The sequence below is a fragment of the Elgaria multicarinata genome, chromosome 3, assembly GCF_023053635.1.
Source record: "Elgaria multicarinata webbii isolate HBS135686 ecotype San Diego chromosome 3, rElgMul1.1.pri, whole genome shotgun sequence".
In the NCBI taxonomy this organism is placed as follows: Eukaryota; Metazoa; Chordata; class Lepidosauria; order Squamata; family Anguidae; genus Elgaria; species Elgaria multicarinata.
The window spans coordinates 58,990,753-59,009,671 of NC_086173.1; the positions used below are offsets into that span (position 1 = coordinate 58,990,753).

At 37.7% G+C, this 18,919-nt stretch overlaps 1 protein-coding gene across 1 annotated transcript in view; it reads left to right on the forward strand.

Moving 5' to 3' along the window:
* Window positions 1-18,919, forward strand: part of LOC134394732 (protoheme IX farnesyltransferase, mitochondrial) — a 128,855-nt gene that overhangs the window by 73,650 nt on the left and 36,286 nt on the right. The window contains 1 exon segment of the mRNA XM_063120416.1: window positions 8,141-8,211. Within this exon segment, the coding sequence (XP_062976486.1) occupies window positions 8,141-8,211 (71 nt within the window).

Sequence of the window (18,919 nt, forward strand, 5' to 3'; positions counted from 1 at the left end):
AATTAGCTTCATGGAGCAAGACATTCCAAAAGAACAGTTTCTAATTCCATTTGTTCTGCTTAATATTCACATATTTAAGTCAGGCAGGTTGTGTTGAACTGAGTTCTGGTTTTGCCAGGTCCAAGTCATCAATCAGGTTCTTTTGGTTATCAAGATGAAACAAGCCGCTTGTGCAAAAAGATGACAGTTCATTGATAGAAAATGGATGCAGAATCTGTGCATGCAGAGAAAGTTAGCACCTCCTTCCAGCTAATCAAGCTCTCATAGCTGGGTGTCTATCCGGTCTCTCATGATAGACGGAAGCCATCCCTTTGAGCCACAGCAGTTTCTCCAGGCCGGTTGCACAGTTCCTCTTGAAGCAAGGCCGAAGCATGTAGCCTGGGTATTGGATCTTATAGGCTCTTCTGCGGGATTCCTGCCTCCCTCCCTCTCAGGAGCTGACAGGCTGCATCTCCCCTCTCTCAGAAGAAGCGGGGGGGGGCCTCCCCCTCGCAAGTTTCCAAAACATCTCAGCTTGGGAAACTAATTGGCCTGGTTAGGAGTGAAAACCTAGTTCATCTAGAGATAAGACTGTATGAGAAAAGGATGACATAACTATGAGAGGCTCATCCAGGGAATGAGGCCTGCTCTTATCAACTAAAGCCTGCTAAAATCTACTCACTGTAAAATAAACACAGGTCTCTTAGAAGCATTTTAGAACTCTGTGAAGTCCATATTTCTGGTCACTAAAACTCACTACAGAGGTGTTATGTGCCCTTTCTGAAATCAAACAATCTCCTTCCCTAATCCTATCCCCAAAAGTCTCCCACACTTCTCCTTTGTTGAAACTGTGTGGGCAAGACTTGCTCTGTCTCTGTTCTCTGGTAGTACAGAGAATTGGCTATTATTAGTAGACAGTACCACTAGAGCCTCAGTACATTGTTCTACTATTTGGAGATTACACGTTGGGGCTGCAACGAAATATTGACGTGTGGAGTGCTTCTCTTCACAGCCAGCCAATGCCTCTTTCTTGAAGCACTATTCCATTCCTCCTCGCACTCGGTTTCCCCCTCAACAGTCAAGTCAGCATTCCATGGCCATTGAGCACAACCAGTCATGATTGGGCTGCTTTGGGGGAGTACCACCCCTTTAGGGTTCTGTTTTAAAGAATTGTTTGTACTTCTGCAAACTTTGGGTTCCTCCAAGCCTACTGATGCTCCTCATTGGATGTGGATGGTACTTATTGGCTGCATAAACAATAGCACCCACAGCCCACACATCAGAAATAGAAGGAATGATTCCTCACTAACAAAGCGAGAGAACGTGGAGAATAGACCCTTTGAAAGTAAATGTTAATCTAACAAGTTCCATTCATTTCAGTAGATCTGCTCTAAGGAGTCCTAACATTGGATACAAGCCTGTGTGTTTAAAAATTATATTAATAAATATACTGATCCACAAGTGGTAATAAAAAAAAATCTGTGCAGTAAGCTGGTACCAAACTAGGATTATGAAGCAGAATATTAGACATGCATGATTCTATTAAGTATCAGAAAAAGTAAAATATCCTCAATGAGTTAATGTCAATGTAAAGCTTTTTCAATTTTCCATTTTGCCATCTATTCTTATCAACTATTTTCTAATCAAAGCTGAGATTCAAACAAGACTATAGACCTCCTCAGGCGTTCTTCTTTCTAGTTTCATTGAGTGTGTGAAGAGATTTTCCAAGGTCCTGGATCATGTGGAGAGTGGTCCATACACAAAGGGAGCTGTCTTGTTCAGATTGTCGCCCTCCAAACGTACAGAGCGACGGAAACGCTACTATACAATTTAATAGGAAGCATAAGTAGTAGGGACTTTTGGCACTTCTGATACTTGGAAAAGAATAATAGAGAACTATACACAACAGTAAGAACAAACAATGTACTGAATGCACAGCTATGATGACCTTGGGCTGTTCTGAGTAAAGTTATCAGCTTCCCAGTGAATTTGCATTATCACTAGTTTGTGCCCAGAGTGTTCTGGGAACTGATTTCCAAGGACAGCCACCAGCTGTATCCTCCACATCCCCCACCCCTTCCCATCCTTTGGGCAGTTTCACTTTTCATATATGGAAAGCACTCTCATATAGGGGGGAAATGTGAAGCATATGGGATCGTTGCAAGTAACGATTACATCTGTGCATTTCACAACATGACCTCTCAGTGTGGATGTTCAAAGACATGTTTCAGGCATCTGTACATGCAGTGGATAGAATACATGTATGCAATTGTCGTTCACAACACTCCTCTCCCCCCCGCCAAACAGAAATGCTTTTAAACCCTTCTCTTTCTCCTCTTCTATTGCTTACAAATTTAATCTTGTGCCTGATTGCCAATTACTTAGCTGAAGTGATTTAGCCTTAAATCAAAATAAAATTAAAGAGGAAACATTCAAACATCGGTTTAAGTTTTCCTGCATTTTGATAAAAAGCCACCTAATAAAGAAATTGAACATCGTACTAGATTATGTTTTTAGTGAGAATCACATTCATGCAGCTATACTTCTTGCATTGGCAAATGCCACAAAATATGGAGCCGTTGTATGCATCCTTACCATTTCCTATAATCATTCCTCTTTTTTCTCTTTCTTTCCCATCTGTATTTTTTCTGTACTTCTCTATCATTTATTTTATAGATTTATACCCCGCCTCTTCAAGGGACATTTTTGTGGCTACTTACAATCAAAGAATTTTGACAGCAAAGTTTGATAGCAAAAAGAGAAAATTGTGGTGTTAATGCTAATGTAACCTACTCTAGATTGGGCTGTGACCCAGTTGTGGGTCATTAGCCGCCAACTGAGAACCACTGAGCTAGAAGGCTCTTTAACCATTAAAATTTAACCTATGATTTTGTTACTCTAACATCAATTTTGTATTTACATGCTGAAATATGACATATTCAAACAGTTTTAATGCTTTCATAAACATAACAAGTGAAGGCCAGTGCAAAGAAAACTGATGTGAAACATATGATTCATAACACTAAACAGTAATATGACAGTTGATCTCACACTTTTAGGACCACAGAATGTAATTACGTTGTCAATTCGATGAAAGCTATGCAAAAGGAATGATCTGTAACAGAAATCAACCACAAAGTCTTATTTAATGTGGTTTTTCTCAACATGATGTTTTAAATATTTATCTCTACCGATTTAAAATGTTATGTATGGTCTCAAAATCACTGCCAAGTTATGTCACTTGATGGTGTTCTGTTGCTGTAGATTTAACCCTGTGTCTGTCCTCCTGATGCCTAGATTGCCAAAAATGCAGGGAAGATAATATCCTGCTTCAGCCAAATGAAGTGATGCATTCAGACTTCCTGAGGAAACGGCCTCTTGTGAGCAGCTAAAATATTTATTTATCCAGGTTTCGTCTTACTGAATTTGTTGTTCTCTAAAACAAGCAAAACTCTACAGGCTGTAATGAGATAATCTAAAACTGAGACTTGCCCCCTGCCTGGAACTACAGATGAATAGTATTTGAGATACATTTTTAAAGGGAAATGAGATTCCCCCCTTGAACATCTGGGGAGGGCGGGCAATATTGAAAGTTTGATAACCGGTGTCTTACTGACATGGATTTGCATCTAAAGTGGTTGTGTTAACTATTTTTTCTCAGACACACTATTTATTAAAAAAATGTATTTAAAGAATAATAAAATGGTAATTTAAATAAGGAAACAAGTCTAGAACTAGAGTTAATGCAATCATGTAGACCTCTCTTCCACTCACTTCTGCTTCAGGTTCTCCTCTTGCCTCGAAAAAATTGTAGCAATGGCATTAAACAGTCCCAAGGAATATGTTACCAATAGTCCTTGTACTGGGAGTTGCAGTTAATCAATTATATTGTGAAAAAGCAAAATTGTATACGCTGCATATACCACTTAAATTTGTATTACAAATATCTTAAATCTTCATATACTTAAAACCTACAACGCAACTGGGTTTTCCACAGGCCTGCCCTATGTCATACTGTTACTCCTACCCAAACAGACGCACAAGATCACTCCAACTTGTCTTCTTCTCCCAACTACTTTTCTCTTCTGCCATCTTCGGCCGTGTCTATCTAGACATATATGAGATTCCTTCTGTTGTGGCTCAGCAACATGGACATTTGGAATTGCTGTTTCTAGTTTCATGTTCAACTTTTTACACTTCTTGGGAGCCACAAGTTGTTTGCAAGGCCATGTATATTAAATCATACCATATATAAAGAGATGATTAGCTCTCACTCACTCCTCCTATTCCAACTATCTGACAGAGGTGTCAAACTAATTAAGGTACATAAAAAGCTGACATGTAATAATTGAAGACACCCTGATTACTTAAGGAATCATGTCTTATTTTGCAGAATCTGTGACACACATGCAACTTCTTAATAGCAGCCAGTACCCAAGTCTATGACAAGCGAAGCCCCAGGGCATGGTCTGATGGCACATGATGCAGCCATTTTGCTGAAGATAAGCAGGTCTGGATTTGGCCAGTGCCTGGATGGAAGACCACCTGGGAATTCCATCTTGCCTGCCTTAAGTCCCATGATGGTAGAAAGTTGATATATAAAAGTACTAAATAAAATAAAAGTTAGATATGCAATGAAATACAGTGTTGTGTGAGCTTTCCCTTCACTCCCTTGAACCAGATTAGGTTTAGGTGATGGGGGCAGCAAGGAATATACATCTGAAAACAGGATAAACTACATTTGTGGTAGAATAGAGGGTCATGGGAGTTTCTGCTTCATGCCCATTAATGATCTTCAGATTGGTGGACAGGAATATATGGCTGTTTTTGCTTATAGAATGAAAACTGTTCTTAAAGGTACAATGTAGGCTGTTTATGCTATGTAGGTTGTATCCTCTGGTTGTGTGAGTGGAACGCAGCTTACTTAAACCATCTTCCTTCCTCCCTACCCACCCACCCCCATCCTGCACCTTATAGCCCTTGGACAAGTCAGGGATGCAGGACGGGGGTATCTTGCTCCAGGCTGAGGGCCCCCAGTGTATTAGTTCATATTGCCTAAGGTTAGGCAATATGGGATTACACTTGTCGGTCTTTTTGCCTTTCACCTTCACAGTAGTGGTTTACAGAGTCAAATTTGACATCGAGTCCTACAATTCCTCTGCAAGTGGGTCTGTAATGCTGCAGTGCTTCCTTGGCTAAAGATTGCAAGTTGAGAAAAGAAGCAGCCCTTAGTGAAAGGAAGGAGGACTAGGTCCCAACACTCACGGCAAGAGGCTTTATCATCCTGCAGCCTATTCCCTGCAGATGAGCTGGAGTGTTTCTTTGGCTGAAGATTGTAAGTGGTAAGGGACAACAAGCAGCTGCAGCAGCCTTGAGTGGGAGGGAGAACTGGACCCCAACGCTCACGGGAAGGAACTTTACCACCATGCAACGTATCTTTCTCCCAATTAAGGATGTACGAATATCTTGTCTGTGTCAGTTTCATGCATATTCAGTTGAGTCTGTTCCATTCAATTTCTACATCATTGTGTGATTTTTTTTTTTAAAAAACCAAAAACCCCAACAACAACACCCACCTAAAACAGGCATTTATTTTCTGCATGCATCATTACCTAACATACATATTTTTGTATGTATCTTCTTTTGCTAATATATACATTTCTGTATGTAATTTTTGAGTCAAGAATAGCATTGCAAAATTCAGAGAAGTGAAGAATATTCTGATCTGCATATTAGTCTGAGGTGTGTGAATTAGGTTGGTTCACTTAGAAATGTGGACCAAGCGAAATTCTCCTGCAGTTCTGTATGAATTTGCTTTACAAGACTGACAATTGCAAAAGCTGCACATTGATGACCTTATACCAGATTTATGCCTAAGGCCTAGATAATCTATTTCCACAAATATACATTACCCTAAGAATGCCTGCTGACACAAAATCCTTCCATCCAATTTCAGGTAATTCCCCCTTTCAATGCAGCCCTCACAGTTCAAGAGGGATCCTTCAACTCTCTGGAGAGGGTTTTTGTGGGGAGGAGGAGGGGGAGAAAGTGATCCGCTGTATGAGCTGCCTTCCACTAGCCCAACCATTGGATAGAACCCAGTGTCTGTAGAGGGAATATAGGGAGCATTTAAACAATGTGCTGTGTGTGAATTTAATATATTTAATATATTTTAACAAAAATTAGAGATGTCTTTCAAAAATTAGAGATATCTATATGAGAAATTTGTATTTAATTCTGTATTCATCTCTTTTTATGCCAGGCACTGGAGTATTGTCTGTCTGTCTGTCTATCATTATATTTTAGAAATTTTTTAAGGGCAGAACCTTGTCTATCCCAGCTTTAAATCTCAATGTGGTGATTATTCATTGCTGTTGGTAAAGTGCGCTGTTTGCCTATTTTTGCCTTTAATGAGTTTTTTCACAACTATCAAGTAATAAGTAACTTCTTTCATTCTATTTATGGCACCAACTGTGTGGACAAATCTCAGTATTTTTTTTATTAGATTAGGAAATATTCCCTCATTTTAGTGTCACTAACCAGAAATGACAATGTCAAGTGTATTGTCATGGAAATAATTTGTATGTGAAAAAAGTTTTTCAGAGAGAGAATTAATAGAGGAGGTAATTTTATTTACCATTTCAACTGGTGAGGTCTCAATGATTTTTCAGTAGGACTGTGCCTGCATGAATGGAAAGTGAATTGCCTGCGTAGAGCTTGAGCATTCTTTAGTTTTTTAAAAGGATGAAGATATATTATTTGCGTACATTGTCCAAGTATACAGATGACCTAGCATGGCATATTATGCTTTCCTTAACATATCAATGACCTTTGGCAAGAGTAATCTTTTGTTTTATTTCCAAGCAGTAGTGATGTGAAATACTAGACACCATTCTGTCCATGGCAAAGTTACCGCCTTCAACCAGGAATGGGCTCAGATACTTTGATTCCCCCCCCCCACTCCTGACACTTGTCAAGTCCCTGCCCTATTTCTTTGACTGCTGCCCCACATATGGCTGGCACAAGTTAGTGCTACTGCCACCGCAGTTCCTGCACCCTCTTGCTCTGATATCCCAGTTGACACATTTTTAAAAGATTATGTATTGTGCATAGGAAAAAAGATACTTGGTAGCAATGACTAACAGCATGCAGGAACTAGCTGATACTGCTGTACTATTTGCTGCTGTCAACAGCTGCTGACAGCTGCCTACTGTGAAAGTAGGCTCTGCCTTCTGCTGGTTTTAGACATCAGGGAATGTGATTCTTTGCCTTGTTTTAGGTCCTCTGTTACTAGAGCTGGTTACAAGGTCTCAACAGAAGCTCATATGAATACTTAATTCCATAGAAAGCAGTTGATATGCACTGAAGTTAGACAACTTCTGAAGTATTGAACATATTGCTCATTATCCCTCTTTCATTTACATGTTTAAATAAAAACTTTAGTCATTCTCTGTAGCACTGAGTTTTATTTTAATAGCTATAGTGTGTTTATTTAATTTGTCTTGTTAAATGTTGAGCAGGGAACGTGCACTATGACAGAACTCTTCAGATAGGTAGTGGTTAAAGTTGTGTTGAACTGCCATGTTAAATAACTCCACATGTCTTCTTCACTAACTGCTGTCAGTGCATTCTCTTGAATGCAGTTGCAGTAGCATTTGTCAGAATTGATTGATTCTCAGGTGGGTCATAGGTTTCCAAAGTTGGGTGATCTTGAAAACATTTACAACATTAATCTTTAAAACTAGGAGCATGTGACTAGCAAGGATTGTTTGTGTAATGTTAAAAAAATAGGGACAGAAGGAGAAGAAGGTTGTTGCTTTCATAATGCACACACATCTACAAAGCCCTGCCAAACTTGTCAAGGATAGAACTTGAAAGGGGGCTTTTACATCAAATGATTGACTGTAGTGGGCTTATTTTTTAATTATTTTTGTCCTACGGGTAATTCTCCCCCCCTCCCCTTTTAAGAAAATGCCAAAAGTGTTAATATAGACTTTCAAAGTGAATGTAAAATAGAGTTTGCTGTTTCAGTTGCACTTTGGAATCTTCTCAAGTGAAGACCAAAGCACCTGCGAAAACAGTCAATCTGTTCTACAGTTCGGATGGTCTCTGGAATCCCTTAAAGTTGTCTTTCTTCTCTCTCTCCTTTCCTTTTCTGTAGTTCTTTGAGGTTCCATTTGACTCAAATATGAACAGGACAAAAAACAGACCCCTGGTGCGAGGACAGATCAGGTAAGGCTGCACACACCTGCCCTCTCAAATGAGTAATGAATCTCATTGTTCTTTTTATATGTCTTCTGCCTTTCCTTATGTTTAGATTAGCAAATATGTCAATTTATAAAGAACAAAAAACCTGGAAAGAGAGACCATTTTTGTGCTTTGATGACTCTGAAAGCTTATAATGCCACATGGAAAACATATTGGCTTTCCCTTTCATCATGTTCAGCAGATATTGTGCAAGGGCCTTTATAAACACAGCAATTAAGAAATACAAAATTTGAGGTGTTCCTGTATGATCTCTTAGACAAAAGTAAACCATGTAATATAGTTTTAGAAGGTAGCAGCTGATCGTAGCTATGTCTTGTTAACTGCCATGAAAATAGTTATGGATCTCCCCCAATCATTCTCAAAATGAACAAAAACATCTAAAGTCTGTAATAATCCATGTTTGCCTTCTGTTCAACAAGACAACAGGAAAGGATGGAACTTATGTTTGATATATGTAAGAGGTGTGCCACTTCTCTACTGTCACTACCCCATATAAAGAATTAGTGGCTGCAAATGATTAACTGACATTTGTTGATCTGCTCCATAATTACTCTACTCCCTTTACTGCTTGATTTCTTGCCAAAAAATCCAAAATATATGTTGCATTTCCAGCTTGTTTAATCTGTTTCAAATAAGTATTTCCTTGGATTTGTTTTTTGTTTTTTAATAGATGCATGTTAAATAGATGACTTGAAACCTGACTTTGAAGGTCAGACATTTATAAAATCGCAAACTCTTGTGTTTTAATTTTTTTAATTACATTTTTAAAATAACATACACAAGAAATATAAAGCCAAGTAGAAAGAAATCTCTTATCAATCCCAGGACTTTCTGTCAAACATTCTCTGCCTGCATTGTACAAGTCCAGTATCTAATGAAGGACTTCATTGGCTTAAACTGATACTTCCATCCCAAAGAAGCTTAATATGTCAGTTTATAAGTTACGTAATGTTCCAGTTTTGTACGTTCTATATTTCCATTGTTGGTAACTGGTCATTAAGATTCTGGACATTAACTGGTTATTAACATTCTGCCTGTAATCAGAAGACCATTCACCAAATATCTGTACTCAAGCCAGACATTAGCTTTCACACATTAAAAAAAATAATGTACTGTTTTTAACTTTTGTAAACCGCCCAGAGGGCTTCGGCTATGGGGCGGTATATAAATGCAATAAATAAATAAATAAATAAATAAAGCCAGGCAGGATATTTTTACAATATCTTGCAATCCCAGCATAGGACTTAAGATAGTTGTGATGAACTCATGTCTCATTCATTTCAGTCGCTCTCTTGGTACACATTAGGCTCCCTGACCCTCCTGATTTTAATTTTATTTCTGAATATATATTTTTATTTTTAAAAAATAACTAGGAAGCTGGCATACAGAATAGCAACAGGTTGCCTTCCAGCACCATTTTTTCTTTTCTTTTTTTAAATTATTGTGAAATTTCATCAAAAGGAAAAAAAGAAGGGGGGAAAAGGAAAAATGGGGGGAAAGATATATGCATAAATAGACTTTTATATACTCATTTCAATGAATACATATGAAATGCATGTATGAAAATATACCCTTTAAACAATTTTACATAAGCTTCATGAGCAGACCAGATATCCAAATAAGTCTCTATTTGAAGGTAGCCTCTATACGCTATTGAAATATATTGAAAGCAGATATTGAAAGCATTATAATCCATTGTAGGAGATGAATGTTTATCCTTCCAATATTATAATATCAGTCATTTAACTGTCAAAACGGCATGGAGAATCCATTTTACGCTGACCATTCATTAATTTCCAAGAAGCAGGTAGACTGTTCCAGTACAAAATTGATCTAGCATCATCTTTATTTGGGTTCAAAAGAGTGGTTTTGTGTTTTGAAGCTCATACCACACCTCTTTCTTATAGATAGGTTCTTCGGTACATTACTTTTCTTTTAGCCTCACCAGCTTGCCTTGTGGGAAATGAGTGTTTTATGACCAGCCTTTGCAGCTATTTTGTGAAAAAGCAAACCCTCCCCCGTAGCAGCTATTGAGTGTGCACTGATCACACTCAAAATTACAAATGTGCCCACTAACATAAAAAAAAGTTGGTGACTGCTGTTCTAAAGACTTAAAGGAGGGTAATACTACCTGTATAATATTTCATAATTTTTAATATTGTTGTTATATATTTGAATTGTAAGAGTGATATGCAATTATTTATAGATGTTTATAACGTTTATAGTGTGTGTGTGTGTGTGTGTGTGTGTGTGTGTGTGTGTGTGTGTGTTATATCATTTAAAAATGTTTTCTCTCACTGGTATTTATTTATTTATTTTATTTTATTTTATTTATTTATTACATTTTTATACCACCCAATAGCCGAAGCTCTCTGGGCGGTTCACAAAAATTAAAACCACAAAAAACATCCAACAGGTTAAAAACACAATTACGAAATACAGTATAAAAAGCGCAAATGGTATGGTTGCATAAAAAAAGAAACAATATAATATTTTAAAATATTAGTCCCTAGAACTTGCATCTAACACATGTACATATTTGTGTAAAAATGCCTTTCCATCGGAAATTGTTTTGGTATAATAATACATAAGCTTCCTTTTAGTATTGCTTTTTGAGTAGAATAAAAACACATCTAAATTTCTATTGACAGTGCAACTTTGCTTACTCTTGAAACTTTTTGTGATAAATTCTGGAAGATAATGGTCTAATCCAATAATAATATAATACTGAAACCTAACCATTGGACGATTAAATTATTACAATGATCCAGGAACCCTAGCAGTTTCTGAAAATGTATTACATGTTATGAGTTTATTGGATGATCCTTTGGACTCAGAATTGTACATTCATGGTAATTTGAGTGATAATTTGGCATAAAACATACTACTAATGTATACAATGGAGTGGGGCACAGTTCAGCAGCTTTATAACTATATTTTCTGGGGTGGCGGTTGGAGAAAGTGCATTCTTGCAGTTAGTTACTTTGCTTAGTCTATTCTTAGAACTGCCGGTACTGTAACAGGACACTGGCATAGTCATATTAAGTACAGTGCAGCAACAGTAACTGAGGGTTAATAGCTTGTATGTCATAAGGGAAAATACAAGAATTCTGAGAACTCAAATGCTACAAAAATATGGCATTCAAAAGGCTGATTGAGAACTGACCTTAATTCAGGAGAGGGTATTCCAGGAGACTGCCCTTCTGTCATAAACTGAGATCAAATTTTATATACCAACCTATGGGGCAAGGTTATGTCATATATAATATTATCTCTTAGTACATCACTGTGAACTCTCTGTAAAGAGAACCTGTAGTCATATACGGGCACAGTAGCTTTCCTACTGTTTACATTGCTTTTTATACTGTGTGTTTTATAATCGAAGGATCCATTCACAGCATGGATTGACACCAAGAAGTATTAATACTCCCCCAAAAAATCCCCATGCTGTTTTATTAAAGGAAGCTATTACTGAGCAGATTAAAAACAATTGTGTACAAAAGAGGGCATTCTTTGAAGGATCTAGTATCCCAGAATGCCTTAGGGCAAGCCAGTTATGCCAACCACTTGACTTGCTTCAGAAATAGGAGTCGAAACAAGTTCATATGTCAAGGTCCTTGGGAAAGTGCCCCTTCTGGCAAGCATTGGAACAGATTCTTTTCCCTGCATCCTCTCCACCACCACCACTAAAATAAATTCCTAATAGTGCTTTATTATTAATACTGCCACTTATCATACTTCATAATAGAGCTCCTTTTTATCTTTATATCTTAAGTTTTATCTTTCTATGGTCCAGTTGTAACTTCTGACCTTTGTATTTTCTTAAAATGCATGATTGGATTACAGTATGGTTCCTTTTCTTTATTAGATGAATAAAGAGAGGACTACTAAACATATATCTGTAATACTTATCCATTCAGTCTGTATAACCATTGCCAGCTCACCTTTTTCCTTTATGGTGAATCATGAAGTGGGAATCAAACCTCCAGTGATGTTTTACAAAAAGAATTCTTAAACATGTGTCACCTTTTGTGCATGCTCTCTGCTCCATGTAAACATACAAATAAAAAGCCAGCATCCCACGGGGCTCCTGTTTGAACAGAAACTTAAAGCAACCTTGATTTCTGTTTGTACGTCTGTTCAGTTTCTTAAAGGATTGGATTCCAACTTATGGGGGGACCGGGAGTACTACACCTTATTTGCAAATGTTAAACTAAAGCCCTTATTCATAAACTATTCAACAAACAATTTTCAGATAGCATTTCCATGATTTGTGCCAAGGATTATTTATAACAAAATTATGTGTTCCCTTAGGCATCTGTGAACAGTTGGTCGTATTTATTTCTGTTTTTTATCCATCATCTTTGGAGGATTGAAAAAAAGTGATGGATGAAATTACATGAAAATTGAAACAAAATAGTAAAGCAAGCCCTGGGGGTAAACTCACTCTTGTTGTAAATAGAGTACTTCAGTAAACTTGTTCTGATTTGTTCTGTAAGATGGTGCTAATTACAGATTTCTAAGTTCAGTTACTTTCATTTTAAAACATGATGGGGAATATTCTAATGAGAGCATCTGTTGAGCACACGATGAGCCCAAAACTGGGCCCAATCAAAATTCAGTGCACCCTTCACTCTGGTTTTTGAATTTGATGTGTGTAAACTCTAAATTCCTCCCCATTTCTCATCCCTAAGTAAAATTAAAGCTTTTTTCATGATCTCAGGTATATTTGGGTCAAGTCTATAGCTTACATTCTATAGAGTTGACCCAAATACTAGTTTTTTGCACACATAACAAAGTCTTTTCTCCAAAATGAATAAATAAACGGTATAAGGGTCTTGCAACCTGATTGGGGCCTGGATTCTCAGTAATTTTTGCCCACAGTTTACGTATTTCTTTTGGAAAACGTTTATATGCACAGAGAATTGGTTTCTTGCCCTTTGTAGTCATTATAGGGACCCCAATGCAATCACTCATCAACCTATCTATCCAACTGTCAGCAGCTAATTTAATGTTATTTAAAGTGTCACTTAACCTTGAATGATGTTGGCCTAAATTCTTATAGACTTCAAGCTACACATCAACTGGCATTATTTCTTCAGCTGACCAAAAGAACACGCTGCAAGAGGGCAACCTTTTGCTGCAAATTTTCCCAGTGTTGTTTAAATCTTTCTTTTCTGATTAAATCTCTTCTATGGTTATACTGAAAGCTAGTCAAAATAGCACAGAGATGGGTAAATTGTGTTTTAAAGGCTGGTGTCTTGCATTCTGGGAATCGTTCCAACACAGTTTGGGGCATGTACAAAGGGTTCTGTGTGTCTTCAAAGCATTGCTGGGTTTTTTTGTTCTACATTTGACTCTCATCAAATTTAGTTTTGGTCTCGTCCATCCTCATCCTTTTAGTTTAACCTATTGGTGCAGTAAATCTCAGGATACCTACTCACTGAGGAAACGCCCTTTGATGCCCTGCTAATTTTACACAAGCTACTGAAGTGGGAAACCTGTTGTCAGCAAAACTGGTAACTAAAAACTCATGGATGTGCAGACAGTCCTCTGCCTGCCTTCTCATGGGTGCTTTGCTGCTGTCTCTCAGTCAGCAAATGATGGGCCCTTTGCTGAGTTGGGCCCCTTAGGACTGAGCTCACTTCCTTCAGATATTCATCTTTGTTTCTCCCTCATCTCTTTTAAGAGGTGACTGAAGACCTTTTTTTATTTTTCCAGATGTTTTTAGGGAGCTCTTCCTGACTCCCTTTTAGGCTATTTTCCCCTTCCTTTCCTCTTCAAAATCTATTTCAGTCGGATTTGTATAGGATTTTATTGGCACATATAAAATGCCTGTGCTCATATATACTTTCTCTCTGTGCACAGCCATTCCAAAGAAGGTATATCAGCCCAAAGGCAGAAATAGCCCAGTCTGCATTCTTGTATTGTGACACCTTCTGAGGTCTTCAAGCTGCCATGTCAGTGGAAGAGTCCCCCACAGACATGAGCTCTGCTATATATCAGTTCTAGATGTCACAATTCAAGAAGGTTGTTGACACATTGGAAGGGTCAGGAGAGCTATGAAAATAGGAAGAGGTCAAGATGACAAACCATATGAAGAGAGGTTCAATTTAAGGGGCTGTGAACATTTAGTATAGAGAAAAGGTGTTCCCTTTTCTCTACACTTCAAAGTTAAGCTGATATGAATTATCACAGCATTCCCCCAAACTCTGCTAGAAATTTTTCTCAGAGAGATACAGAATTGCTCTCAGAATTCACCACACAAAGCTACGATTGCAGGGTTGCTTTTGTGAAGCTGGAACAGTTAAACCAGTATAAAACTGGTTAAGGTTTGTAACGTTACCTAAGTGGTTGTGCTGTGTTATTGATTAGGAGGAGAATTATTGTTTATCAGATCCACTGAAAATAGACTTGGAAGAAATAGTCTTATATCACAGGAAGTTACATTTGAAGTAGGGGAAACTACAAGACTGGAATGGTGATATAAGAAGCTGCCTAAAAATTCAGGAGAATCACCTTCTTTGTTATGTCTCAAAATGGTCATTTGCCATTATTGACTTAAGTACAGGAGATTTTGTCCTAGAGTTGATTTAGATGATTCACAGGACATATCATCTACACTACAAACCTATATTATGTTTAATACCCCTTCAAAAATCAGGACTTCTATAAAATCCTGTGAAATATGATATTTCTTTCCTTATAGAATTGCAGTTCCTTCTGAGGGCTATACTATATGCAACATTAGTTAGCATGCAGGTGACCCACACCTTTTTTTTTACCTGAATGTAAGCATGTGGGGCCCTGATCCTGCATACTTATATCAAGGTAAGGTTTAAACTCCCACCAAGCCACTTTTCCCCTTAAATTTGCACTCTCCCTTGTGTGAGCAGAGAGCAAATTTAGGAAATGGTGCCAATAGTGTTTTTGTTTTTTAGCCACCATGTGGAGGGAGTTTATTTAGGAGGGGAAAGTGGCAGGTGTAACAAGGCCTAATGACTGCCTGGAAGGAAATACTTCATGAGAAGCTTGGACAGATGAATGAGAGAATTGATAGAACAGAAGCTAAAGTTGCTGAACACAGTGACCAACTTGCTACACATGAGGTACAAATTAGATCTTTAAAAAAATTAATTGAGGAGAATAGTTTAAAGTGTGAGGACATATCTAACAGAAATCGTAGAAAAAATATTCGTATTCGTGGGGTGATGGAGAAAGCAGAAGAAGATTCTGTTATAGAACTTTTAGTAGAATGGCTCACAGAACTAATCCCTTCTTGTGAAATGGAGATCGACAACATGGAGAGAGCACATCGGGCATTAGAACCCAGAAGGCAAGATAGAAAGTTTTCACGGGACATAATGGTCCGATTTTCAAATTACTCCATAAAGGAGAGGATAATGAAGGAAACAAGATTAATGAAAGAGGAAAGATTTATGGACAAGCCTGTGATTTTTCTACAAACTTAGATCCAGGGACACTACAAAAAAGAAAAAAATTAAGCACCTACACAAGAAAATTGAGAGAAGAAGGAATCAGATATTACTGGGGCTTTCTCTTCAAATTGACGATAATACATAAGAGAAAAACATACATAATTACAACAAATCTGGGATGAAAGAACTCTTTAGGGAGAGTTCTTCTCCAGAAGAAGAAGTAACAGAAATGAGTGCAGAACTGAAAGCAAATTCATCCTCAGAAGAATCAGATTTGCATGAGGAAGAACGTGCAACTACAAAGTTTAAACGGAATAAAAAGGTGAAAAATACAGGAAATACGTCAATAAGAGAGCTATGAGCACAACCATAAAGAAAGAAAGAAAGATAGGACTTAAAAATCTCATGGACTAAAAATAAAAAATCAGGAAAATATCAAACAAGTATTGGACATAAAAGAGGAAAAAAAAGTAAAGGCTAAGGGCTAAGAGACATGCAGCCAATTTATGCAGCTTCCAATTAAAGAAGGTGGGTTTGGTTTTCTAGACCTAGCTTTGTACCATCGGGGTTACCTATTGGCTTGTACTAAATTTTGGTCTTCTTCTGCTCCCTCAGAACTGCCACTATGGTCAGTTAGAACCTCTTCCCAAATGGATAGCACTTGGTTCTCGTAATATCAGAATAAGTAAGCCCCCTCTTACAATTTTGGCTGCTAGAGAGACATGGCGTATAATATCATGTCAATTACAGTTTGATCCATTCTCTTATGCAAAATTGACTATATGGGGAAACCCAGTTTTAAGAATTGGAAGGAAAGCATTTCTGTGGAGGACATGGACAGATAAGATGATTTTTACTTCGGATCTATTAATAGGCTAAGACAATGAGTTTTTGTCCTTTTTAGACGAGTGTGTTAAATATAATTTACCTGCTACGGCTCAATGGTAATACTTGCAATTGCAACACCTGCTGGAATTTAGGTTTGGTCCAGCTGCTTTTGCAGCTTCGGAGCCTCCAGCACTGTTAGAATCACTTATAACAGCTGAACTGACACGTCGATCCATGACCCATATATATAAATATCTAGTAGCAGCAAGTAAATATGATAGCCATAGTTTAAGACTGGATTGAAATAGAGAATTGGAGTGCTCTATCTTGCCTAACCAATGGCTGGTTGCCCTAGCATCTGTATCTGAAGCTTCTGTGGATCTCAGGTTACGTCTTAGTCAGCAAAAAAAAAAAAATGTTTTGGTTTTATTGGACTCCACAATGCCTTTTCAATAAGGGATTCTCTAACTTGCATAATTGTTGGAGATGTAATGCATCTAATGCTTCTTTAACTCATATGTTTTGGCAATGTCCCGTAGTTGCCCCTTTTTGGAAGGAGGTTATTATTATTATTATTATTATTATTATTATTATTATTATTATTATTATTATTTATATAGCACCATCAATGTACATGGTGCTGTACATTGTAAAAGAATAAAACAGCAACATAATACGGATCAATGTGCACGTTCTCCTAAATTATATACCGGTCTCTCGGAAGTTAACACATGGTCAGCGCAGTTGGATCTTCAGCAAAAAGACTTATACTATCTGGAAGGACAAATGTACACCTCCCATAGTGCAATGGATTGAGAACCTAATAACATCAATTTTTGAACAGCTGTTATATAGGTGCAACTTGCAAGTGGATAAATACACAACTGGTCTGCTTTTCTTGAAACCTTTGTATAACTCCCTCTTTTTTCTTTTCTTTTTTTAATGAACGGTACATATGATGGGAAATGACGATAATCTTATATACTTAATGTATGGATTGTTTTTTAGTTTTCACAGTGTATTTTCTGTTCTGTTTTGTTGATATTCACAATAGGGGAAAAATACTAGCACTTTGAATTGGGTCCAGACCTGGACTGGCAGCCAGAGAACCTGGAAAATACTGGTATAATGTGGTCTTGTTGGCCAGTCCCTGTTAACAATCTTGTTGTGCTGTTCTGTATCAGCTGAAGTTTCTGGACTGTTTCAAAGGCAGCCCCATGTATAACGCATTGCAGTAATCTGGAGGAAAGGTCATCAGAGCATGGATAACTGTAGCTAGGCTATCTCTGTCCAGATAAGGATGCAGTTAGTATATCAACCTAAGCTGATAAAAGGTGCTCTTGCCACTGAGTCCACCTGTGCCTCAAGTGACAGTTCTGGATCCAAGATTAATAACCTACATAGCATGGCATCGCGACATTTTAATAGGAACAGTGTCTTTCATCATTACAATAGTTTGGAGTGAGCAGCCCCGACTGCTGACCTTCTCCCCCGTGTATATTTAAAGGCATTTGGGACACTCTTGAGCTGCTAAGTTCTTAAACACAGCTCAATTCACAGAAGATTTTCAAATATTGCTGGTCTCCTAAATATCTGTTGCTGGCTTAGAAGTGAAGCTGCAAATACTTTTGTTTAATGTCATGTTTGGGGAAGGCATAGTTCTAAAGGGACACCACAGCAGTGTTCTTTTCAAATAATGTTTATCCTGGAGGTATGCAACTTTTAATATAACTGTATGAAAACTAGTGTGTTCTGTCCTGCTGAGTTCCTTTTCTTCCGAGCATTTTCTCTGAAGGGTGGGAAGCTGGCATTGCCTAAGTGTTGTAAACAAGAAATTTTAATAAGGCAGCTTTATATTTTGACATGTCCAATTACTCATGAAAATGTTGTCATTGCATTTCAAGCAGCAGGGCATTCATTCACTCCCCTGCTTCAGATAGCTCATTTCAGACAATGAAGGAAAAATCCTTGGGGCTAGAACACAGTTTAGTGAGAATCAAACCCACATCAAAGGGCAGGCTAATGGAATGATCCAACACTCACTATCTTGCTTTTCCCAAAGGGAATAGACATGCCAGTAGCTATGCATCCACACACTGTGTTGATTACATGGTTTATGGTCAACAGAAGTTCTTGTTTTACATTCACAAACTGATTCGGCACCTTGGGTTTTTTTGCATCATTATCTAGCTAGCTATCCAGTTGGGTATGCATCTCTTTGATTCTCCATCCAAGGATACAACTTACACAGTGCATTCAAAACAATTTCACTTTAAACGGGGACTGCACAAGTCACTGGCTATTCAGCTCACTGTTTCTGTTGGTTGTGCTTTCTGGAAAAAAAACCCTGCAGCAACTCAGTAGAGACATTCCTTTATAAGCAGTTGTGTTTGTTAAATAGAAAT